The 26,793-nt window shown below is 44.3% G+C and overlaps 1 protein-coding gene across 3 annotated transcripts in view; it reads left to right on the top strand.

The window, feature by feature from the left end:
* The first annotated feature begins 1,309 nt into the window (after window positions 1–1,309).
* Window positions 1,310–26,793, top strand: part of RIK (RS2-interacting KH protein) — a 35,594-nt gene continuing 10,110 nt past the window's right edge. For 2 of the 3 annotated variants that reach the window (XR_015184656.1, XM_086485608.1), the window contains exon 1: window positions 1,310–1,554. Coding sequence is in view for 2 of the 3 variants with exons in the window: in XM_086485608.1 (XP_086341734.1) it covers window positions 1,493–1,554 (62 nt within the window). In the remaining variant the exon portion in view is untranslated. The remainder of the gene's footprint in view (window positions 1,555–26,793) is intronic. The other variant, XM_086485607.1, reaches the window with a different exon arrangement.

The following is a 26,793-nucleotide window of genomic DNA, read 5'->3' as shown; positions in this document are numbered from 1 at the left end:
CCTTTTGGACCCCTATTGAGATGTAACCATCTCTCCTCTTGGTCCCCTGCTGAGGTAAGTCTAGAAGCACTTATTGCACATTGCTCTTTGACAGACCATCTCCTTTTGGATCCCTATTGAAATGCAACCATCTCTCCTTTTGGTCCCGTGTTGAGATAGGTCTAGAAGCACATGTCTCTATTCTAACTCTTGTTCCTGTGTATTCTCCCACATTAAATGATCACTTTAATATGAGAAAATCATTTGGTAAAGTTAGATATTATATTTTATGACATTAGGTAACCTTGTGACTAGCACACATGGAATTTTTAAAGGCTCGTCCTACTATAACACACAACCATCTTATGTGGAGTTCAAAAATAGGTTGACGACCACACTATGAAAGCCACAATTTCTACACTGACCACATTCAACATGATTGGACTCCAATGAATAAGGATTGTACTAGAGTTCCAAATTGGGAAGAACTTCTTGAACATACTCAATTTCCAAACAACCAACCTTTGGGTGTACAAGTCATGGATCATAAGGTCTGACACTCATCACTGTTAAGTGATTGCAAAGGCCTCATATATGACATGATGTCATCTCATTTACTCTGTCTTTGAGAAACAAAAAAAAAACACGCACATAGTACACATCAATAGAACTCATGGATCATAAGGTCTGAGACTCATCACTGTTAACTGATTGCAAAGGCCTCATATATGACATGATGTCATCTCATTTACTCTGTCTTTACCAAATCCACTGCATGTGTTTCCCTACTCTACAAACACGATATATAAGTACTCATCCATAAAGTAATAACATTGGTTGGTACTAAGATGATACTAGCCACATTGAAGCTCTCCAAAAATTAATTTTCACAATAGGAAGCCTATACTAAAAGCCTTCCTCAAGACATACCAATGTCATAGACATAATAAACCACTTCTTCAACAAGATATAAACCGCCCCCTACTATTGATCGATGACTTCAATATACATGCATCTTCAAAAAACCAAAACGTCATTGACTTAAAAGAAAAGCTGAAGTCGCATGGTTAAACCAACTAATACTATCCCCAACAACAAGCTACAGCTCCACACTAGACCACATGAAAGCTGTATCAACAATCTAGTCATCCATAGTAGGAACTAACTATTGCTATTGGTCTTAATGTTCCATCACTTGCTTCACATCCGTAGGGAATCCCTTGTGAGTTCCTCACAAGAAAAAGACACACTTAATACTCTCTCAATATAGGGATTTGCTGATTTACGCTTGGATTGTAGCCAAGATTTTGCCAGTTATAGATACACCTGTTTTTAGCCCCCTCATAGTCCTTCTGGAAAAAGGATTAATCTCTTTCTTGGTTCAGGACATCTCTAGGGTAGCGAGCGCTGGAAAGTCGACCTCTGCGTACAAGAACGACCGACTTACATTATCTCGTTGTTTTCCTTCTTCCCGACGCACGCTTGGTTTGACGCTTAGCGCGGAAAAGTTTTCATGGCGGAGGAGGTGAAAGTTGAAGGAAACGCAGAAGCAGTGGCTTCATCTACCCGCCAAAGGTCACAAGTCTTTCTTTTCACCATTGATTGTTGTCTAAATTCATCACATTTTAAAGAATGCGAGTTTTCATGATGTTCAGTTAGATACAGATCGCAAAAGTGAATATTCTGTTGGTTGAAATTTGACTCCTGTGTTATATGCAATATTAGCCAAAGTTTTCATTGCAGGAACCAATGCTAGTACATCTCTCGTTGTATTATCCTTGCATACAAGGTTTCAACCTGCTTCAAATTTTTAATTTTCTGCTTTATGTTCCGACTTAGAATATTCTGGTAGTTAATGGTTGTTAGTTTAAGTCCCATCTCTAAAGAAAGAGACGTCAATGGTCTCTGGCTGTGTTTGTATTTTCCTTGAACCCTAGAGTGGTTTTTGCTTCATGGGTGCACTATCAAATGAGGAAATGTCATTGGAATCCTCCACTGATCTAGTGCAACTTCAGTACGGTGCTTATATGCAGCGGCTTTTGATGATACGTGGTGTGTGATTGACCACTGTACGTGGAAAATTTGTGGAAGGGGAAATGGCTACTGTCCTGTATCGCTTTGTAGTACTGGAGTTGGCTTCCCTGGTAGAGGTGTGCCTCTTAGGTGTGCCTGGGTTTCTGGACATGGGGAATTTTACAAGTTTTTTGCCTTGTTGTATGGGCTGACCACCCATCTTTTGGTCATTTTGTACAGTGGTGTTATTTTAGCATGTAGTGTGTGGCTAATTGGGCAAGGCAGCCCTCTTGCGTGTGCGCTCGCGCACACACACACACACACAAATATATATATATATATATATATATATATATATATATATATATATATATATATATATATATAGAGAGAGAGAGAGAGAGAGAGAGAGAGAGAGAGAGAGAGAGAGAGAGAGAGAGAGAGAGAGAGAGAGAGGTATATATTTATTATTTATAGATATACATGTTTGTTTTTATATGTATACATTTTCACACACACACACACACACACGCTCTCTCTCTCTCTCATTTGCACCCCCCCTCTCTCTCTCTCTCTCTCTCTTCTTTTGTCCATGATCTCATGTCCACCGGATTGCCACTGCATTTCTCTCATGGTATCAGGCATATGCTTGCCGATGCCTGTGTGGATAAAGAGCGCAAACAGGTGCTGATTGGAGGTTTGGGTCGCCATGAAGTGAATTGCGGGTGTGCATGGAGTAGCCACTTTGCTGCCTAAGCGTAGTTGCAATTTGTAACAATCTGTATAGGTGGGAGGAGTGTTGTTGGACATATTCATGGATGGAGTTTCAAATTTTCAATGCAAGAGGGGGTTTTTATGAAACTTGTGCTACCTGGATCCTACCCATTTGTACTCGTTTTTCTCACTCAATCCATAGGATAGTGTTGGATCAGCTATCATAAGGAGAGGAGGCTGATTATGGTCTTTCTAGATTGGTGTGTGTGTGTGTGTTTTAGTGGAGTGTGGAGGTCTTCAAATTGGAGGTTTTCTTGTTGTGCTTTCAGCCTTGAGTGGTGGATATTGTCAAGTTTTCAACTTTGTACTAGTTTGGTTATGTATTGCCTCCTCAAGGTAGGTATGTATTTTTAGTCTTTAGATTACATTAGGATAAAGCTTTTGTTCTTTCAAAAGATGTCATGTGGAGTTTGTCAAGTCTTGGCGATGTCTTATCCCTGTTGTGATAGAAACTTTACGTGGACAGAGTTGATTAGCAAAATACTAGGGCTAGATGCTAGCACTGGCTCATTTGTCTCCAAGACGCTGGGCACTTAGCTTCTGTTATAGGGTAGGGTTACTTCTTAAGAACCCCTTAAGACTTAGGTAGGACAAACTTGGAAGTCAAAGTTATAAAAATAATATATTTGAATATAACGATGGTGATGATGTTTTTTAACCCTCCTGACCTCTCATGAGATTGCATCTTTGTTCTAGAGCAGCAAAAGAACGTGGCAGAAAGGCAAGATGAAAGTAGGACTGGTACCGGATTGCATGGGGACTGACTCGAGTCAGATGGACGAAGTTTCGGAACTTTGTTGCGCATGGGGCAAAGTAAAGGATCAGGAAGCCCTCATTTTCTTTGATAGAGGAGCCGAGGCCAACTTCATTTCATCTGAATTGGCGGCTCGACTTGAGATTATGCCCGACAGGATGGGGCCACCGGCTGTCACGTGACACATCTAACCCTATGTGTCTATGGACAAGCTACAACACGACAAGGGTTCCGTCAGTCCAGTCAGTCTAGATTAGCAAGTGATTTGGCACTTTTGTGAGTCTGTTCGCAGACCGTGCATGCCCAGGGACTTAGTGTAGATGCATATCCTCTGGTTGCACACAGCATGATCATAAGCATTCCCATCAGAATCCATTAGAATCCTTCAGGGTAATTTTCCAGTGCATTTAGCCTAGTTTTCCTATTTTTGACATTTTTCACTTATTAATTTAAGCGACTTTTGTTGGAAAGTAGGTAGGGTAAATTGAGTAAGTTTGTATATAAGCAAACCTAAGCTAGCACTAATTGGCTGAAGAGGTAGCAGGAGCACTTGCTCAACAAGCAACTTCTCAACAGAACCCAAGAGACCTAGCGTTTTTGCTCCACAACAACAACCTAGCGTTTTGGGCCAGATCAACCAGCGTTTTTGCACTTGCAGATTCCGACGACAATAGAACCTCAAATCAGCCTTGCGTTTTGCATTTACAGGACACCGGCAGCAGCAAAGCAGAATTCAGCCCTACAGGACAACTTAGTGTTTTTGCAGATCATCGTGACGGAACGTCAAGGAACATCGGCGTTTTCAGTTTTCAACATTCAGTACCTGTAGAAGAAGTCCCGAACCTCGTAGATCTTACCCTCCTGTAGTAGATCCTCGCCGCACGGTCAGTTTCCGCAAGGTTTACAGTTTCAGCCCGGAAAACGCAGATTTTAGCATCTGCGTTTTCAGCGCGTCGTCGTTGCATCGTCGTCATCGCCGTCGTCACCGACATAGAGTCAGAATTCAGTAGAGAAAGATTTGCAGATTTCAGCCATTAGCAGTTTCAGATTTCAGTCGTCTTGTCGTCGTCATCATCGTCGTCGACATGGTCGACAAGTCCAAGCATTGTAGAGATTTGTGCAATCATAAGTAGACTGCTCTCGCCATAGAGAGTCGGGCCTTCGGAGGAGGGTTTTACGTCGTCTCTGGTGTCTTATTCTCTTCTCTATCTCTCAGTCTCATGCACTTTCATTCACAGTGTCCATTTACTTTGTTTGTGTCCATTGCACTCTCTCACTAGAGGAACGGAAGGCTCTCCCTTCCCTAAGTAAAAGGAATCTTGAGCACAGATCGGAGCACTCATCTTGAGCAAAGTTCGAACATTCATTCCGCTGCACCTTACATTGGTATCAGAGCTTTGGCAGTGTTCTGTATCACTCAAGGAAAGAACCACAAGAACCACGGAACTCTGAGAAGTGAGGCCCTCACCACTAATTTAAAGGTTACAAGGGATGCCCAAAAGCAGAGCCCCAAAAGCTTCAAAGCAAAAGCAGATTCTCTCTCTCTCTCAATGAGAGTCAGTAAAAAGCAAGTTCTCTTTTTCTCTTTCTTTCTCCCAAATCAAAGCGAAAAGCTGAGATTTGCGTCGCTCAAAATTTCCCTTTTAAAAAAAAATAAATAAATTTAAATAATATTCCGCCTCTGCGATTTCCGGAAATTAGGGTTTTTGGCAGAAATTAGGGTTTGCAGGAATTTTAGGGTTTTTGGCAGAAATTAGGGTTTCTGCTATTCGCCACGTCATCACTTTGTGACATACCCCCCTCTTGAAAGCATTGTAATCGACCGCGATTACGCCTGCAAAACCGACAAAAGCCATAAACCGTCTTAGCAGACACTGACTGTTAGTACCTACGTACTAGGAACACACATCTAGCACATGTACAAAATCGACAGTCACATCACACGACATCACAGGACATCACCAGACATCACAGGACATCACATGACATTCAACATTCATTCGGATCTTAGACCATGATTTATCGGCAATGTAGCTAGCAATCACATCTAGGTCCAATCGGGACCTCATCGATGTCCGATTGACTAACCCCTATTGCAACCATGTCTATTCGAGATCAATTAGACCAAAATGCTGCAGTCATTTCGTCTATCAGTTCCTGCACTCACAAGAAGTCAAGAACAAATCAGTATCATTATCAGGAATTCCATTTCATAAAGTCATACAGCAGAATACTGTCAGCTCTCAGTATCCCTGAAGCTCAAAGAGACATCAATGACTCTAGTATCTAAATCAAGGCATCTGTTGACAAAGGAGTGGAGTGACTCCCCTCTTGTGCATCCCACTGCACCAGATCTCCTGCCAAGCTGAATTCTGGGTTCCATTTGGAATAGACTATGCTAAACCAAAAGCATCGAGGTAAAGTTTTACAATTTGAGGAGTATCTGCTAGGTCTTCCTCCATCCACTTCGCATCAAGTGCAGGATAATTCTTGAACTTAACCAAGAACCGCCTTCGGACTTTACCCTTATTCTTCGTATCCTTATGTGCCAAAATCTGTTCAGGAACAAGGATCTCCTCGTTTTCTTCCACTTCGGGTTGCTCATCAGGCTCCCCATCATCAGGCACATCACCTTTAAAAGGTTTCAAGAGATTCACATGAAATGCATTGTGAATCCTCCAAGTATCTGGCAGTTTCAGTCGGAAGGAGACTTTATTTATCTTTTCAGTAATTTGGAAAGGGCCATAGTATCGCATACTAAGCTTTGGAAAAAGCCTCTCCTTTCCCTTTTTCTTTCGTAGGCGTGCCTTCTCAAATCGTAAGAGCACCCAATCATCCTCCTTCAATTTCATGTCGCGACGATGGCGATCCGTTGCCTTTTTCTGTCGTTCTTGAGACTTCTGCAAAGTCTCGCGAACCTTGGCAAAAGCCGTATCCAGATCTCGCGTATATTCATCCGCTTCAAAGATCTTATCTTTCGTGCTCAGGAAGGGTGGAACCTTCGCAGCACCTTCAACAATCTCAAATGGCGCCTTCCCCGTCGACGAGTGTATCGTGTTATTGTAGGCAAATTCCACCAAAGGTAAATATCTTTCCCATTGAGTCTTCTGATCTGAGATATAAGACTTCAATAAATCTAGAACCACTGAATTGGCAATCTCGGATTGCCCGTCAGTCTGCGGGTGGAACGATGACGAGAACTGCAACCGCGTGCCAATGTTCTCCCAAATTGCCTTCCAAAACAAACTCGTAAATTTGGGGTCTCTGTCGAAGAGAATCGTCTCAGACGTGCCATGTAATCAGAAAATCATCGTGATCATTCTGTATTCTCGGGAGATAAAAAAAAATGAAATCCATTTCAATATTTTTCCAGGGGCAGGTGGGTATGGGTAAAGGCTGTAACAATCCCTGTGCTTTATGCCTGTCGAACTTGACCTTCTGGCATACCAAGCAACTGCGCACAAACTCTTCCACATCCTTCTTGAGTCTCCGCCAAAAGAAATATCTCTCTACCCCTTTCATGGTGGTAGCAATGCCGCAGTGACCCGTAAAAGGTGGACAGTGGCATTCAGTCATAACCTTATCCCTCAACGGCTGTGTAACGCACAACATAGTCTTTTTTCATCAAGTAGCCTTCCCGAAAGGAGTATCCAGCTACTGTCTCCCCATCCCGTATCCGTGTGAAAATATCTGCAAAATTTGTATCTGTGGCACACTGATCGACCATATCCTCGAAGCTCCTATGATGTATCGCGGAAATAGCCAGAACCAACGGTTTCCGAGACAAAGCATCTGCCACCACATTCTTCTGTCCCTGCACATGGACAATCTCGAAGTGGAACTGTGACAAGATGTTCACCCACCGCATCTGCTTTTCCGAAAGCTGCTTCTGTGACAAGAAGTAGCGCAAACTCTGATTGTCTATAAAGACAGTAAAATCCGCTCCGAGTAGGTAGTGCCGCCACTGAGTAAGAGCATGGATAACCGCCAAAAGCTCTTTCTCATAGATGTGCGCTGTCATCTCCGGCCTAGAGAACAAACGGCTCTCGTAAGCTATGACATGGCCTTCTTGCATCAAGACCGCACCACCCAGACTACGACCACAAGCATCACAATACACTTCAAATGACTTTTGCAAGTCCGGCAAAGTCAAAACAGGTCCCGTAGTCAATTTCTCTTTCAATGTCCGAAAGGCAGTCACCTCTGTGGGTCCCCACGAAAAAGGTACTCCTTTCTGTGTCAAGGTATGCAAAGGGGAAGCAACCTCTGCAAACTTTCGTATGAACCCCCTGTAGTACGAACACAGTCCCAAGAAGCTTCTAACTTCATGGACATTCCTCAAATCGGGCCAATCCCGGATAGTCTCTATCTTGGCCGGGTCCATTTGCACTCGTGCTGCTGACACAATGTGTCCCAAAAAGTGTATCTCTGGTAGGAAAAAATTCACTTTTCTTTGCATTAATCACTAGCGTGTGATCTCGTAATGCCTGAAAGACTTGAAGCAGATGATCTCTGTGTTCTGCCTCATTCTTGGAGAAAACAATGATGTCGTCAAAGAAAGTGCCAACAAATAGCCTGTACTCTCGAAAAATCCTGTCCATCATCCGGTTAAATGTCGCAAGAGCATTGGTTAAGTCAAAAGGCATCACCAAAAGCTCAAATAACCCAAAAGTCGTTCGAAAAGTTGTCTTGTAGACATCTCCTGGCGCTATCCTGATCTAATGATATCCACTCTTCAAGTCAATCCTGCTAAAGCACGAGGATTTGTAACCTGTCGAGTATATCATCGATCCTAGGAATCGGAAATCTGTTCTTGATGGTGATTTCGTTGAGAGTGCTATAATCGATGCACATTCTCCAAGATCCGTCTTTCTTCAAAACCAACAACACTGGAGAGCAATACGGTGAAGTACTAGGCTGGACAAGACCCTTTTCCAAGAGGTCTTTCACTTGGTTCATAATCTTTCCATTCTGTACTCGGCTCACACGGTAAGGTGGCCGATTCGGTTGCGTGCTTCCATGTATCAGATCAATGGTTTGATCTTCAGGCCCTCTGAAAAGCAATCGGCATGAGTGTGGAGAAAAATCTTGGCGTTCTTTTGATCAGGTCAAAACATATTCAACCTTTATCCAACGTTCAGTTCTCTCCCAAAAGAATGAGTAAGAAACTGAAGTTCATCAAGTACAATCTCTAAGCCCTTCCTTTATCAAAGTCGCTTTCTCGGCCCGGTAGTCAACCACGGCGTAGTTCTTGTGGTACCAAGGGATCCTGAGTAGAACGTCACTCGCATGCCCTGAACACCCCTCTCATTGCAAACGAAGTTTGCCAATGCTCGGTGTAATGGCAACATCCCTTTCGGGTGCCAGTTGAACTACCTCCGAGGCCTTGGCTCCTTCAAAAGAGCTTCCTGATCCTGCACTTTGCCCCAAAAGCGACGAAGTTTGTACTTTTATTCATTAGATTCGGTGCAGGTCCCACGCCATGTGGTACCAGTTCTGCTTTTCTATCTGTCTTTTCTGCCACATTCTTCAGCTGCTCTCGAACTCTCAGACCTGTCGTCGTCTTTATCATTCTGTTCTTTTTGTGCCTTTTTAGGGCACTATGCGGAGATATGTCCATGTTTCCCGCATCCAAAGCACTTCCCCTCTCTGATGAAGCGAGCTCTCTCCTCAGGAGTAAGCTTGGGTTGTGCATCCTTTTTTCTCTGGGTTGCTCTTTTTCTTTCTACTTTCATTCCCAGAAGTTTGTTCGGCTCGTTGTGTCATGGCCTTATCTGTGGGGTAGGTCAAACTGCCAGAGTAAATGGCAAAGCCCCACTTCGCATGACTCATCAACTCCTGAATAGAAGTTGACTTCTGTTCCAAGCAGTGATCTCGGATCTCTGTAGGTAGACCCAAGGTAAACCGCTCAATCTGTTCTCTGAACGAGATCTTCTTGAATGAAGAGGCGGGTAGAAAAGAGCTCCTGAATCTTTCACAATAAGAATTCACTGTATCTCTCTTGGTTCCGGAGAGGATTCCAAGCAGCTCGTATATCTCGCTCAAACTCTTGAGTCAACCAAGAAGAAATAAAAAGCCTCTTGAATTTCAGCCATGTAACTGGCACAGTCTTGCTTAATAGAAGCGTGGACCACCAAGTACGAGCATTCCCCTTAAAGTAAGAGGCAGCTCTCCGAATCTTGGAGTGCTCTGAATAGCGTCCTCCCGCGAAAGCGATGTCAAATTGCTGTATGAAAGACAAAGCCTTCGAAGCATCTGAGTATCCTGAAAAAGTATCAAACTTGATCGAGTGGCCACCTTCCTTAAACTCTCGGACTTTCTTGCTTTCATCTTCGAGAAAGTCATACTGGTTGGCTTTGTAAAAATTCTTCTTGTTCGCATAAAACTTTTCGTCATCGGAATCTGAGCTGTCTGTAGACGAGTCCTCAATAGAACTGTCAGTCTCTGGGCGAGATGTAGCCTTCTTTGCCTTTTTCTTGCCCTTTCCGAAGCTTTGTTTCTTGCTTCGCTTTTTACCTTTTCTGTCTTCTTCGCTCGAATCCGAGGAGCTAGAAGAACTATCAGAAGAAGAAGAAGAAGAAGAAGAAGAAGAGCTGGGTACTCCTTCAAATCGAACACGCTTCTTCTGTTTCTTTGCCTTGTCAAATGTCGACCGACGACCCAAATATCGCGGGAAGTCAGTACCTTTCTTTTGCTTTTTGCCGTGCTTTTTGTCTTTCTTTTGCACGTCGAAAAGCTGAGCAATCGTGCATCAACCACGTTCTCTAGTTCCTTCTCCATATATTTCTTGGAGGTAGAAGGTTTCTTGAGAGCGGGTTTCGAGAGTGGTGTTGTGGTTCTCTGCCATTCCATCTGTACCTCTTCCAAAGAGGTCTGGTTCATATATTTTGCCATCTTTGGGTCCTTGGCAAAATTGAGCATCATCTTTGTTGCATCGCCAATCAATTGACGACACTCCATCTCTCTTTGCTCCGCCTGAGTAGGCCCCGAGGCGGGCCATACTCTCTGTCTGAATCTTCGTTGTGATCCCAGCCCACATCTCCAGATGCAGAGGGAGTCGACTGATCATTGCCTGAAGCCATAGGTGCCGCGGAAAAAAAATTCGGGGATCGGATTTCTCGTAGAAGAGAAATCGGCTGTGCTCTGATACCACTGTAACCGACTTGGACACTCCAAGTCAATAATCAACCGCGACAGCACCAAATAACCACTTCAAAACAATTCACAGATCACAATTGATTTGCACTGGCCCGGCGGAGTTCCGTGCCTAGAGATATTGGCCCCAAAGATTGGCGCCCCTTTCGGTATTTCTTTTTATATTAATCAGATCAAAGTACAAGAGAGTGGTTAGGGTTTCACTCTTAGACTCTGCGTCCAGATGCTCTGAGAAGTGAGGCCCTCACCACTAATTTAAAGGTTACAAGGGATGCCCAAAAGCAGAGCCCCAAAAGCTTCAAAGCAAAAGCAGATTCTCTCTCTCTCTCTCTCAATGAGAGTCAGTAAAAAGCAAGTTCTCTTTTTCTCTTTCTTTCTCCCAAATCAAAGCGAAAAGCTGAGATTTGCGTCGCTCAAAATTTCCCTTTTAAAAAAAAATTAAAATTAAATAATATTCCGCCTCCGCGATTTTCAAAAATTAGGGTTTTTGGCAGAAATTAGGGTTTGCAGGAATTTTAGGGTTTTTGGCAGAAATTAGGGTTTCTGCTATCTGCCACGTCATCACTTTGTGACAGCAAGCAAGCTCACTTCATTCCAGTCAAGAAAACAGTCAAGCCGGACCATTTAGCGAGAGTGTTCATTGCTCAAATATTTTGGTTACATAGCATGCCTGAGACCATAGTCTCCAACAGAGACCCTCGATTCACGAGTTTATTTTGGAAGGCTATTTGGGAGAACATTGGCACACGGTTGCAGTTCTCGTCATCATTCCACCTGCAGCAAACAGATGGGCAATCTGAGATAGCCAATTCAATGGTTTTGGATTTATTGAAGTCTTACATTTCTGAGGAGAAGACTAAATGGGAAATTTACTTGTCCTTGGTGGAATTTGCCTACAATAATACGGTTCACTCTTCAACGAGAAAGGCACCATTTGAAGTAATCAAAGGTGCTAAGAAGGTGGGTCTCTTTTTAAGCACTAAAGACAAGATTTTTGAAGCCGAACAATACACGAGGGACTTCGACACTGTTTGCCAAGGTCCACGAGGCTCTAGAGAAGTCTCAAGAACGACTCAAGAAGGCAGCATATCGACATCGACGCGACTTGAAATTAAAGGAAGAGATTGGGTGCTCTTACATTTGAAAAAGGCACGCCTAAGGAAACGAAAGGGAAAGGAGCGGCTTTTTCCAAAGCTTAGCATGAGATACTATGGCCCTTTCCAGATTAAAGAAAAGATAAATGACGTCTCCTTTCGACTCAAGCTGCCACATACTTGGAAGATTCACAATGCATTCCATGTGAGTCTTGAAACCTTTTAAAGGTGAGGTGCCAGTTGATGGGGAGCCTGATGAGCAACCCGAAGTGGAAGAGAGCGAGAGACAACTCGTTCCTGAACAAATTTTGGCACACAAGGAAAGAAAAGTGAAAGGCAAAGTGATTCTGTGGTTCTTAGTTAAATTCAATACTATCTGACATTGGATGCGAAGTGGATGGAGGAGGAGAACCTAGCAAATATTCGTTAGATTTGGAACTTTACCTTGAGGCATTCAGTTTAGTTGTGTCTACTCCGAGAGATCGCGCAGATCAGTAGGGTTGAATCTGGTGTAGAGGGATTGGACAAGAGGGTATTCAATCCACTCCTTTGTCACAGATTACCTGGATTGAATAGAGTCACTGATATCCCTTTGGGTTTCAGGGATATTGCTGTGCTGATAGTATTCTGCGGCATGAATTTATGAAATGGAATTCTTGAAATTGAACATGAATGATTTATGCTCTCTCATGTGACTTGTTTGAGTGCAAGAACTGAAAAACGAAATGATTGCAGCATTTCTGTCTCAATTAATCTCTATAGACATGATCGCAATATGATTTAGTTAATTTTACATCAGTGAGGAATGGGATGGATCTAGATGCGATTACTAAATACGTTGTTGGCAGTCACATGGTCTGAGATTGAGAATGAACTTTTATGTGATTGATTTGAGTTCATGTGATGTGATGTCGTCTATGTGCAAATGTCACCAGCGTGTGACTACTATCTATCCTTTTTGTTGATTTCTTTCTTATTATCTATTTACTTTCACTTTTTGGAAACACCCCTCGGGAAATCTAACTGCCTGCATTGCATAGCTAGTGTGGAACTGTCCAGAGGGAGTCCAGGCCTGAGGGCAAGAGAGCACTAAGGTTGGACAAGGACTATGGTTAGCCAAGTGGGGTCATTGACTAGCCAAAGTGGAATCCTTTGCTACAGAGGCTACATTTCAGTTCTGGATGTGGCCGCAGTGTACAAAGAGGGTCAGATGACCTAGAAAGATACAATGGCAGCATCTCCTAAAATTTAGGGAACTGCTATTTTGGGACCTGAAAATGTCTTCGCGTCATTACGTGCAGTTTGACATGGGGATCATTTTGTTACTCTGTGGCCAAGTCAACAGAGGCTACAGGTGAGATATTTTTAGACCCGAGGGTCTAAAGCGGGAAAATGCACAAATGAGTGACACTTGGCACTCTGAGGCCAGTTTACTACTTATAGAGAAGGCAAAAACGTGATTTATAGCTGGGAGGCTCATTTTGCAAGTCTCTGTCACAGGTTAAGAGCTATGGAGTGCTTGCTTTCCCTCTTATGCACAGTGCGGTGCCAGGAGTGATGCCCTGCACGCTACGCACTGCCCTCTCTCTCCCCTTTGGCAGTATGTTATGCCCCTCTAGTGGGCTCTTCATTTGACCAATGTACAGTTGTGTGGGTTCATGTGCGATTGCCGAGGCAAGAGCCTCTTGCACAGGTACTGGATTAGCTAGCGGCTAATCCCCCGCAGGTACAGGTGAATTCGGAGAGGTTTCACGCCAGAAATCTCGTCCGATTCAAAGGGCAAGTAGCCCTACAGGTGCGGGAGCTCGAGGACTTGCTACGGATGCGACCGGCATGCGAAACGGAGCCCGAAACAGTAAATTACAGCCTGCTGTGTATTTTTGCAGGTTTAGGGTTTTGGCCCTAAACGGACCCTAATACCCCCAGGAGGTTCGGGGCGCAAGGGGACCGCTGTACAAGTGATCTGGCGCATTTTCAGGGCTGAAAACAGAGAATTCAGCGTGCTGCAGATTCTCGCCAGGTTTTGTAAAGTGCCCGTATGCGTCGGGAAAGTCAGTCAATGCGTGGGAATACTGACTGTGAAGGGTTCTAGTACAGTTATGTTGCCGAAATCGGGCTGGAACAGTGGAAATTCAGCCGAGTTTGTGCGGGGCAGCTTGTAGGGAACCACAGCGTTTATTCCCTCTTTTGAACAATAAAGAAATACCGAAAGGGGCGCCTAAGTTAGGGGCCAATCTGGTGTCGGTCTTCTCATACAGGTGCATTCTAGCATCTGTATCCCATTCCCCTCTCTTGTGTCACTATAGCGCAGGTATAATAGACGACTAATAATGGGTGAAAGCTAAATCAAGGTTTGAAGTAAAGTCTACCGCCCTTTTTGGATTGAACAGGCCGGTTTCATGGTTCCATCGACGGGACTAAATCACTTTTTCCCATAGAAGTGAGCCTTGGTCAGTTTTGGGCTTGAAGACACAGGGGATCATAGACCAGACACAGGGAATTGCAATTATGGCTGACAGACCAGATGATGTGACTGAAGAGGTTTCCTCTTCACAGGGTCAACAGACACATGAAGTGGGTGAGTCCTCAAGACCACCACAGACAGATGACGATATATTCAGGACCCAGTTGGCTACTACTGTGGCTATGTCCACACAAGTAATGCAGAACCCGAGGTTTTTAGCCTTTCTGCAACCTCTTGTTCCGTCTTAGCAAGTTGGGTCACTGGATCATATTCAAAATCCTGTTAAGGCTCGAGCACAGGTGATTCATACCGCACAGTCAATGGAAACACCTGTACACTTGACGGAGAACATGCAGTCTCCACAACCTATGCCTAAGGTGCAAGAACAGGTGGCTGAGATGCCAGTCTTTCAAGCTGTACCAGTTCAGCCCGCCACCTTTCAGCAGCCTATAGCTGGTTCTAATGGGCAGGGAAGCAACCTACAGGCTATGCAACAGGTCTTCCCACCACCTTCAGTACACCCTGGCTATTTTGGAGGTGGATCCATATTCCAGAGCATGGCTGGTCATGCACCTGGAAATTAGTTTTATACGCCAGGAACAGTGTTTGGGGGTGCTCAAACGATGATGCCTAACCCCATGTACAGTGTCATGGGTATGCAACCAGGGTTTCAGAGCACTCAGGGCCAATTTGGGATGCCACAGGCAAATTTTGGTATGGCTGGAATTACAAATCAGCAGCCAAATATGGCATTTCCAGGTCAAGTTAATAGCGGCCAAGGAACATAGATGAACCCTAATAGTGTTCCCATGTTTCAGTCACTTCCATATGACAATTTAACGCCACTGGAGAGGCCACCTCCGTACAAAGAAGGTGGCAAAGGTGTGTCTTTCACGACCTTTACAGGGTTTGATGACAGGAAGAAGGCTCTCTCATTCCTCCAGTAGTTTGACAAGGCCTATGCAGGGGGAAACTTTATAGAGGCTTCAAAGGTCCGCAAGGCAGCCACTTTCTTGACAGGGAATGCGGGACAATGGTGGACAACTTTATTGCTTCAAGGGCAAGCTCCGTCCACATGGATTTACTTTAAGCAGATTTTTGCAGCAGCATGGTTATCTGATGACTTTGAAGCAGATGTCATGACAGAATGGCACCAGCTAAATGCTGCCACTTGCAGAAATCTGGATGATTACAATCGGAAGTTTTGGAAAGCTCTACTTCCAGTAACTTCCTATAGGTTTGTGCCATTGACAGAACATATTGAAAAATACTGTTGTGGCCTACCCAAAGGATTGAGAAAGTACTGTACGAAGACAAAAGTCACTACTTTGACGCAGCTCATCGAGGTAGCAAACACTGGCAATGGTTTGCTCAAGGGAGAAGATTGTGAATTTAACAGTGGCGTCAAGGCAGGATCAGGCAAGAAAAATTCAGCCAAGAAGCACGTTCCCAATGAGGCTCCTAAAGGGACTCAGGAGTCAGCCAACGCAAGGAAAGACAAAGCTACGGCTGAATCAGAAAAAGGACCAGCAAAGAAATGGAAAAGACGTTTTCCTCGCAAGTCAGAAGAGCAAAAGAAGGTCCTGAGGACAGAGAACAAATGCTTTATATGTGAGCAGCCTGGCCACATTGCTTACAACTGTCCTACAAAGAAAAGGCCAGCTGATTCTGATGACAAGGAAGACAAGAAAGGAAAGAAGCCCATGGATGGTCTAGTGCCAGATATGGTGGGCGATAAGCCAAATTCGGATACAAGTGAGCTTTGCAGAGCATGGGGAAAGGTCAGGGATCAAACAGTGCTTATCTTCTTTGATCCAGGTGCAAAAGCCAACTTTATTTCCCCAGAATTGGCTTCAAAGTTGGGAATCAGACCTGAAGAGATGGGGTATACAGCAGAGGCAGGTTTGGCATGTCCTGGCCATACAGAGGCTGTGACGCCCATCATTGGAAAGTTGCGTCTACATATCCAGTCCTATGTAGATGCTGAAGAATTTTACATCATGCCACTGGACGGATGTGATGTGTTGTTAGGTATTCCTTGGTTGTTTCGTATACAGGGAATCCTGGATGCCTACAACAAAAAGATCACTGTACAGAGTAGGGGAAAGACTCACATTCTGGATGTAAAGCTTAAAGGAGAGTCTATTCCTACTGTCTTAGCTTCTGCTATTACTTCTGTAATGAAAAAGCATCTTTCTGCGTACTTGGTTTTTGCACGTGAAGTGTCAGATTGTGATGAATCAAATTTATCTGTGCTAGATAAAGAAAGTTCAATGTTTTTACAACAGTATAGTGACTGCTTTTCCGATTCGTTACCGTCTCAATTACCGCCAGAGAGACCCGAGGACCATGCGATAGATTTGGTGCCAGGCAGTAGCCCACCAAATAAGCCTCTGTACAGGGTTAGTGCGGCTCAGCAGAAAGAGATAATGGGCCAAGTACAGGAGTTGTTAGAAAAGGGGCTGATTCAGCCCAGTTCATCTCCATTCTGTTCTCCAGTGTTGTTGGTGCAGAAAAAGGATGGCTCATGGCGTATGTGCATCGACTACTGTGTACTGAACAAGAATACCATCAAGAATAGGTTTCCTATACCTAGAATTGATGATATTATGGACAAATTAGAAGGAGCAGCTATGCTTAGCAGGATAGATCTAAAGAGTGGGTACCATCAGATCCGCATTAGATCAGAGGATGTGCACAAGACTGCTTTTAGAACAACGTTTGGCCTTTACGAATTTTTAGTGATGCCCTTTGGTCTCACAAATGCTCCTGCTACGTTCAATAGGATGATGGACAGAATTTTCCGTCCACACCAGTAGTTTGTTGGTATATTCTTTGATGACATGATAGTCTACTCAAAGAATGAAGAGGAGCATAGGCATCACTTGGCCATTGTGTTCAAAGAGCTACGCAGTCATAGGTTGCTCATCAATGCAAAGAAAAGTGAGTTTTTTCTGGAAGAGATTCACTTTCTGGGACACATTGTCTCAAAGGATGGTGTCAGAATGGATCCTGCAAAAGTTGAAGCGATCAAGTCATGGCCAAATTTGAAGACGGTGCATGATGTCCGAAGCTTTTTGGGACTATGCTCCTATTACAGACGGTTTATCCGAAATTTCGCTGAGATTGCTTCACCTCTACATGCTCTTCAAAAGAAGGCAGTCACCTTTAGATGGACACAGAAAGAGATTTTAGCTTTTAATCTCTTAAAGGAAAAGATGACTTTAGATCCGGTCATTGTGTTGCCAGATCTTAGGAAGTCATTTGTTGTCCAGTGTGACGCCTGTGGTAGTAGCATTGGTGCAGTGCTAATGCAAGATGGCAGGGTAGTAGCCTATGAGAGCAGAATTTTGCAAGGGCCAGAGATGACCATGGAGGTCTATGAGAAAGAGTTACTGGCTGTGATTCATGCGCTCTTAAGTTGGAAACACTATCTGCTAGGTGCAGATTTCGTTGTCCAAACAGATCATCAGACCTTGCGATACTTCTTGACACAAACAAAGTTATCTGAGAAGCATATGCGATGGGCAAATATTTTGTCCATGTTTCATTTTCAGATTGTGCATGTGGAAGGCAAGAAGAACGTTGTGGCTGATGCCTTGTCAAGGAAGCCACAAATTTCAGCTGTGTCGATTCCTTATCATCATGAACTTGATGATATGAGAGAACAGTATGCAAATGATGAAGATTTTGCAAGGGTCTTCGAGCAACTAATGGATGGACAACGTCATGAACACTATCTTCTTAAAGACGGGTTCATGATGATGCATGGCAGATTGTGTGTCACAAAGCCATTGCGACGCAAAGTTATGGAAGAGAGTCATGTCCCACCGTATGCAAGGCATCGTGGTATCGATGCTACAGTTAAAGCGGTTGAGACATTCTTCTACTGGCCTACATTAAGAAGAGATGTGGATGCCTTTGTGCGAGAATGCCTAATATGCCAAAAGGTCAAGTTTGACAGGCAAAAGGCACCAGGGTTATTGCAACCACTACCTATTCCAGATAAACCATGGGAAAGTATTGCTATGGATTTTATCTTTGATCTTCCGAGAACGCAGACAGGAAACGATGGTATTTGGACCATTATTTGCAGATTCAGCAAACAGGCTCATTTTATTCCTGTCAGGAAGAAGATAAAGCCAGATCAGATGGCACGCTTGTTTATGAGCAATATTTTCAAGTATCATGGCATGCCACAGTCGATTGTTAGCGATCGTGATCCACGCATGACAAGTTTGTGTTGGAGAGGCTTGTTTGAGAATATGGGCACCACGCTCAAATTCTCTTCGTCATTTCATCCTCAAACAGATGGGCAGTCAGAAGAGGCAAATTCTACTGTCCTAGATCTGCTGAAGTGCTATGTGTCAGAGCATAAAGGAAAATGGGAGCAATATTTGCCATTGGTGGAGTATGCATACAATAATACAGTGCATTCATCAACTGGCCAGGCACCCTTTGAGATAGTTGAAGGTGGCAAGAAAGTTCCTCCCATACTGCATACAAAGGACAAGATATTTGAAGCAGATAAGTATGTTCAGGACATGGATGAAATGTACAAGAAGGTCAAAGTGGCCTTAGAAAGGACTCAGGCAAAGCAAAAGAAAGCAGCTGATTGTCACCGTCGTGAAGTGGTATATTCACTTGGTGATTGGGTGCTTTTACGCTTTGAAAAGGCAAGGTTAAAGAAGATGAAGGGCAAGGAAAGACTGTTTCCAAAGCTCAGCATGCGTTACTATGGGCCTTTTCAAGTGTGTGACATAATCAGTGATGTTGCATATAGGCTGAAATTGCCTGACAGTTAGAAGATTCCCAATGCGTTTCATGTGAGTCTTCTCAGACCCTATGTGGGTGATGTGCCAGAAGATATGCCAGCTGAAGATCAGCCGGAAGTCGAGGAACTTGACGAGATCTTGGTCCCTAAACAGATTTTGGCACACAAAGAAAGGAAAGTGAAAGGCAAGGTTGCTAGGCGTTACTTGGTAAAGTTCAGAAACTATCCACCAATGGATGCTAAGTGGATGGAAGAAGGTGAACTTGCAGAGTCACCAATTGTGTTATCACTTTACGTGGAAGCCTTCGATTTGCAACCTACCTTGACCCCTTGAGTTTCAAAGCTACATGGATTGTCAGTGTGACAATGGCTTGTGAAACAAATGATGTACATGGTATTTAAAGTGAGCTCAAATGAAATACCTGTTACATGAATGTTAGAGCTGTACAGATTGTCAGTTTGGCAATTGCTCTTATGGAATGTCCAAAAGTTTGGTTAGTTCTATAGAAGTGAGTATTTCTTGTCAGTTTGTCAAGGATACAGTGATTGCTTCTATTGAAGAGTACATGTGTAACTGCATTCTTAAACTATCGGTTTGGGTATGCTCGAAAGTGTTACGGGATCCAACGTGTACTATAAGACAGTGGCAAAATGTGCAGCTACCATTTTGTCATTGGAAAGTTAGTGACTCAAAGCAATGGCAGAGTGCGAAGCTACCACTATGTCATTGGGATAGGGTTCACACGCAAGCAATACATGAGTCGACGAGGTGTTGAATACACCAGGGTTGACAATGAGCATGTATGTGTCGTACATGTGTCAACAGGTGTTGAATACATCAGTGTTGACTAGGAGCATGAACGACATAGATGCAAACGAGGACGTTTGAGATTTCAAGAGGGGGGTATGTCACCAGCGTGTGACTACTATCTATCCTTTTTGTTGATTTCTTTCTTATTATCTATTTACTTTCACTTTTTGGAAACACCCCTCGGGAAATCTAACTGCCCTGCATTGCATAGCTAGTGTGGAACTGTCCAGAGGGAGTCCAGGCCTGAGGGCAAGAGAGCACTAAGGTTGGACAAGGACTATGGTTAGCCAAGTGGGGTCATTGACTAGCCAAAGTGGAATCCTTTGCTACAGAGGCTACATTTCAGTTCTGGATGTGGCCGCAGTGTACAAAGAGGGTCGGATGACCTAGAAAGATACAATGGCAGCATCTCCTAAAATTTAGGGAACTGCTATTTTGGGACCTAAAAATGTCTTCGCGTCATTACGTGCAGTTTGACATGGGGATCATTTTGTTACTCTGTGGCCAAGTCAACAGAGGCTGCAGGTGAGATATTTTTAGACTCGAGGGTCTAAAGCGGGAAAATGCACAAATGAGTGACACTTGGCACTCTGAGGCCAGTTTACTACTTATAGAGAAGGCAAAAACGTGATTTATAGCTGGGAGGCTCATTTTGCAAGTCTCTGTCACAGGTTAAGAGCTATGGAGTGCTTGCTTTCCCTCTTATGCACAGTGCGGCGCCAGGAGTGATGCCCTGCACGCTACGCACTGCCCTCTCTCTCCCCTTTGGCAGTATGTTATGCCCCTCTCGTGGGCTCTTCATTTGACCAATGTACAGTTGTGTGGGTTCATGTGCGATTGCCGAGGCAAGAGCCTCTTGCACAGGTACTGGATTAGCTAGCGGCTAATCCCCCGCAGGTACAGGTGAATTCGGAGAGGTTTCACGCCAGAAATCTCGTCCGATTCAAAGGGCAAGTAGCCCTACAGGTGCGGGAGCTCGAGGACTTGCTACGGATGCGACCGGCATGCGAAACGGAGCCCGAAACAGTAAATTACAGCCTGCTGTGTATTTTTGCAGGTTTAGGGTTTTGGCCCTAAACGGACCCTAATACCCCCAGGAGGTTCGGGGCGCAAGGGGACCGCTGTACAAGTGATCTGGCGCATTTTCAGGGCTGAAAACAGAGAATTCAGCGTGCTGCAGATTCTCGCCAGGTTTTGTAAAGTGCCCGTATGCGTCGGGAAAGTCAGTCAATGCGTGGGAATACTGACTGTGAAGGGTTCTAGTACAGTTATGTTGCCGAAATCGGGCTGGAACAGTGGAAATTCAGCCGAGTTTGTGCGGGGCAACTTGTAGGGAACCACAGCGTTTATTCCCTCTTTTGAACAATAAAGAAATACCGAAAGGGGCGCCTAAGTTAGGGGCCAATCTGGTGTCGGTCTTCTCATACAGGTGCATTCTAGCATCTGTATCCCATTCCCCTCTCTTGTGTCACTATAGCGCAGGTATAATAGACGACTAATAATGGGTGAAAGCTAAATCAAGGTTTGAAGTAAAGTCTACCGCCCTTTTTGGATTGAACATGCCGGTTTCAGCAAATGCTAGATTTGTGGGTCTAGTGCATGGGTACGTAGGGTCAGTGCCTATTGAATTGGTTTATGGTCTCTGTCTATTTTGCAGGCGTAATCGAGGGCGATTACCATTCTTTCAAGAGGGGGGTATGTCACAAATTGATGATGTGGCATGCCATAATGTGAACATGGCCTAAATAAGTTGTTCCAACTCATGGACCATTGCCGACGCCGTCGGCAAGGCCTAAGTGACACTAGGCCATTAAAAATTGCGTAAGGAGTTGTTGATGTGGCTGCTGTACGGACGTCCGCGATTCACGTTGCTGACGTGGCAGGTTGTACGAAGAATTGCGTTGACTGTTGTGGGCGGCATTTTTTTGCACTAGGAGCTTTGAAACTGAAGCTTTTCATGTAAATTGCTTTTCCAAGGCCCAGGGCCTTCAAATAAGTCCCTAGGGTCTCTCTTTAGCTGATTCAGAGTCAACGATCCGGTGAGCAGAGGAGAGCCCATGGCATCTTTACTTGCTTGATTATTTTAATATGAAAAGAAATACCGAAAGGGGCGCCAGTCTTTGGGGCCAATCTCTCTGCCGGGCCGTGTCATCTCAAATTGAACAGTGATTTTAAAGTTTTGAAGTGATTAAAGTGAATCTCTCTCTCGTGTTGCGACAAATTCTAGACTTGGGGTGTCCAAGTTTGTTACAGAATGCAGAAGAGGTTAGGGATCCTGTCTCCAACTCCTGCCATATTCGCATAAGAGGCAAGTAGATTTTGGTACTCAAGATCTGGGTTTTCGTGTATCTGATGTCGATCTTCCTTCAAAGACATGGCAATGAAGATGAGATCTGGTAAGTGTCACAAAACGGGAGCGTACACGAGCACTGGAAAATCTGAAAATTAAAATACTTTGCAAATGTGAGAGAAGGGAGAAGATCGACACAGTATTGGGGACCAGAAGATGGGCTGGTCCCCCCTCGTTAAGAGTATTCTTTTATTCAGGGAGAATTCGTATACAAGCACGAGAACCCGAGGAAACCCCTCCGTTCTGTAATCTTAGACCCGAAGGTCGTTCCTTCCCGTAAGGGACTTAGGCACGAGGCTATACTTTCCCGTGAAGGGACTTAGGCACGAAGCCGTACTTTCCCGTAAAGGGACTTAGGCGTGAAGCCGTACTTCCCGTGAAGGGCCTTCCCGTAAGACGGGAGATTCCTGCAAAATAAACCACACAAACACGTGACAACAATTCGTATGGCGAATCCACAATAGATACCTGTCGCTCTTGCGCGGGAAAAGCGACTTCCGTGCTTCGTAGTCTCGCGATCTCTTGCGGCAGAGTCTTCTCTTGCTGACGTTGGTACCCCCTTTGAGTGAGGGCATGTGGTGCTTTTATAGCTCCCTGGCCATGGCACGAATAGCTGCTCGTGTAGAGATCGCGGCCGTTTTTTTTTTTTATAATTTTAAATTTTTTTTTTTTCGCTGTTCTACCCGAAATAGGGAGAGAGAATTCGTTGGCTGGTTTTGTTGCTTTATCTTCTAAGTGGCTGCCCAGTTATTAAGTGGGTGGCCGGCATATTTTAAAATTGGTCTGAACCTGCCCAAAAACTCAATAAAACCTTATAAGTTAAAACCAATGCATTTCACAACACTTCCCAGGCGTCCCTGGATGCAACCACATGCACGAATGCAATGCAAACATAGATTCCTCGCAGGAAAGCGTCTGCCTTCCCGCGATTGTTCTTGCTTTTCGTAAAAAGCTTCATTGAACCCATCTTTATTCTTGTGCTTGCGTTCTTACGCGTATTTTCTTACTCAGTTCGGATTTCCTCCTTAGTCTACGGGATGCCCCCTTACTGATGCACTCGTCGCCCATCATGTGACGCATCAGGGGTACTCGTAACCCGGCCCTTTCCACCGAACTTACGGAAACTCCTTCGCGATGTTTACCGTCACCCATCAAATGACACATCAGAGTTTGTCCGTTCTTGATGGCAGTTCCTGTAGCTACAATCTTTTAACAGTTCTTAGTGCACATAATAAAATATCCTAAAAAAAAGAGATTAATCATTAAAAATAAGAAAATAGTCCAATTAGCAACATCCCTCTGGCTTCTAAACAGTTGACCTCAACTGTAGTGCTTGGACATATACCCCCAGTATCTCGGGATAAGCTGCTAATTCCTCCTGCGTCATCCACTGAGCATCTAGATTCGAGTAGTTCTTAAACTTAACCAAATACTTCCGTGTTATCTTTCCAAATTTGAGAGACCGCTCCTGATGACTTACTATCTGCTCCGGTTGGAGTATTTCTTCTGTTTCCTCAACCTCAAGAGGTTCCTCAACGCTAGGCTGGCTTGGAGGCGGTCCCACATATGGCTGGAGTAAACTGACATGGAAAGCATTATGGATCTTCCAATTAGGTGGTACCTCTAATCGGAAAGTGACATCATTCACTCGCTCAGTGATCTTAAACGGCCCATAATAACGGGTAGAAAGTTTTACCACTTTCCCCTTATGAGACGCTTGTTTCTCAAGTCTTGCCTTCTCAAACTTGAGTAAGACTAACTGTCCGACTGTTAAGTCTAGATTCCTTCTGTGCTTGTCTGCAGCTTTCTTATGCTTTTCCTGAGAGCGTAGAATAGCTCTTCTAACTTGCTCGTAGGCTGTGTCCAAATCCCGGACAAATTCATCTGCTGCAAAGATCTTATCCTTAGTTAAAAGGATGGGTGGAAGCAAAGGCTTACCATAGAGAATCTCAAAAGGTGCTTTCCCCGTCGATGAGTGTATGGTATTGTTATACGCATACTCGACGAGAGGCAAGTATTTCTCCCAGTCAGATTGCCGATCTGACACATAAGCTTTTAACATATCCAATACTGTGGAATTGGCTATCTCACTTTGCCCGTCCGTTTGAGGATGGTAGGCAGATGAAAAATTCAGCTTCGTACCAAGATTATCCATCAAGGCACGCCAAAAATTTCCTATCATGCGAGGATCTCGATCACTCACAATAGACTTAGGCATTCCATGATGCTTAAAGATTTGTGCTAGAAAGACCCTAGCCATATGATCTGCTTTGATCGTTTTCTTGACTGGTATAAAGTGTGCTTGCTTGCTAAACCGGTCCACAATGGTCTAGATCGCGTCATTTCCAGTCTGAGTTCTAGGGAGGTCCATGATGAAGTCCATGGCAATACTTTCCAAGGGTTCATTAGGCACAGGCAATGGTTGTAGCAACCCAGGCATCTTATGCCGATCATACTTCACTTTTTGGCAAACCAAGCATTCCCTGACATGCTTATCAATGTCTGCTTTAAGGCTAGGCCAAAAGAAATATCTTTCCATCGCTAAGGTCGTAGAGAGAATACCCCGATGACCCGCATAAGGCGAAGCGTGTGCTTCATCCATGATCTTCTTTCTTAATGGTTCCGCCACACATATGGCCTGATGGTGGTAGAGATAACCGTCCCGAATGGAATAGGGAAACTCATTCTCTCCACGATGTAGCTTTTCCCAAATGGTGGAGAAGTCTGGATCATTCGGATACAAATCCGGTAGTGCTTCTAATTCTTGGTGATACACCGAAGTGATAGCGTTCACCCTTGGCCGCCTAGGCAATGCGTCTGCAACCACATTCTTACTCCCAGCCGTGTGAAGGATCTAGAAGTGAAACATAGACAAAAAGTTTGCCCATCTCATTTGCTTCTCAGATAGTTTCCTTTGCGTAAGAAAATACCGCAAACTCTGGTGATCGGTCTTGATCACAAAATCCGCTCCTAGAAGATGGTGCTTCCAGTTGGATAAGGCGTGAATCACTGCCGTGAGTTCCTTTTCGTAGATTGATGCATGCAACTCTGCATCCTTAAGCCGTCTGCTTTCGTAGGCCACTGCATGGCCTTCTTGGTTTAACACTGCTCCGATGCAATCGCCTGAAGCATCGCAGTGAACCTCAAATGGTTTTCGTAAGTCAGGCACTATCAAAATAGGCCCATGGCTTAGCAAGTACTTGAGCCGATCAAAAGCTCCTTGTTGTCTCGATCCCCATCTGAAAGGAATCTTCTTCTTTGTCAAGTCATGAAGTGGTCCTGCTACATGAGCAAATCCTCGGACAAACCTTCGATAATATGAACATAATCCCAGGAAACTACGTACGTCATGTACCGTAGTGGGAATAGGCCAATCTTCTACCACTCGGATCTTGGCAGGATCCATACTCACTTGATTCTGAGAGACTATATGGCCGAGATAGTGTATCTCTGAGAGAAAGAACTCGCTCTTCTTTGCATTCACATGCAACTCATGCTTTCGCAATTCTTGAAACACTAAGTCCAAGTGCTTCTGATGTTCCTCTTCTGACTTAGAGAAGATGAGTATGTCATCAAAGAATACTCCCGTAAAAACTCGATACGGGCTGAAAATGCGGTCCATCATGCGATTGAACCTCGCAGGAGCATTGGTCAAGCCGAAAGGCATTACCAAAAATTCATATAGCCCAAAGGTTGTGCGGAAAGCAGTCTTATGGACATCCTCAGGGGTGATCCGTATCTGATGATACCCACTCTTTAAGTCTATGCGACTAAAGACACTTGCACCCTGCAACTTATCAAGTATATCATCAATCCGAGGGATCGGAAAGCGATTCTTGATTGTGATCTTGTTTAAAGACCGATAGTCTATGCACATTCAAAACGTGCCATCTTTCTTTTGCACCAGTAGAACTGGAGAGCAGTAGGGTGAAGCACTTGGCCGTACTAACCCTTTCTCTAGAAGCTCGTTGACTTGCTTCAAAATTTCCTCTTGCTGAGCAAGACTTACCCGATAAGGGGGTTGATTGGGAGGCGAGCTACCCGGTATGAGATCTATGCGGTGATCTTTCGGGCGTACCGGAGGGAGTTCATCAGGAAGTGTTTCCGTGAAGCAATCCTTGTACTTTTCAATAAATTGAAGACGCTTGATTTCCAGACTAGAGAGAGAGTCTCTACTAGTTTTATCCTTTGCAAAAATCCAGTAAGCAGAAACACACTTCTTCATTTCTTTCTTAATGGAGATATGGCTTACAATTGGGAACTGCCAATCTCCTGCATCAGCTTGAATCTTTATTTTCTTACCCCCATGATCAAAAGTGAGGGTCTTTTCCACATAATCGGGAATAGGTGTCATGTGAAAGTGCCATGGCATACCCAAGATGATATCACATCCCTCGATGGGTGCCATCAAAAATGATTCGCGGTCCTTGTACTCGCCGATCCGAAGATTGAGCTGTCCTTGCACGGGAGTTGCATTGGTTGTCAACCCCTCGAATGCCGATCCGGATGTAACCGGTGTGCCAAGCTGAGCCGGTGTGAGGCACAATCGTTCCGCAATATCCAGGGAGATGAAATTATCCGTGGATCCTGGATCATAAAGAATCAGTACTCGCTGGTTGTTCAAA

This window comes from Adiantum capillus-veneris, chromosome 16, assembly GCF_014529385.1.
Source record: "Adiantum capillus-veneris isolate H3 chromosome 16, ASM1452938v2, whole genome shotgun sequence".
Classification (NCBI taxonomy): Eukaryota; Viridiplantae; Streptophyta; class Polypodiopsida; order Polypodiales; family Pteridaceae; genus Adiantum; species Adiantum capillus-veneris.
The sequence above is the reverse complement of the archived record's forward strand: the minus strand, read 5'-3'. Positions and strand labels throughout refer to the sequence as shown.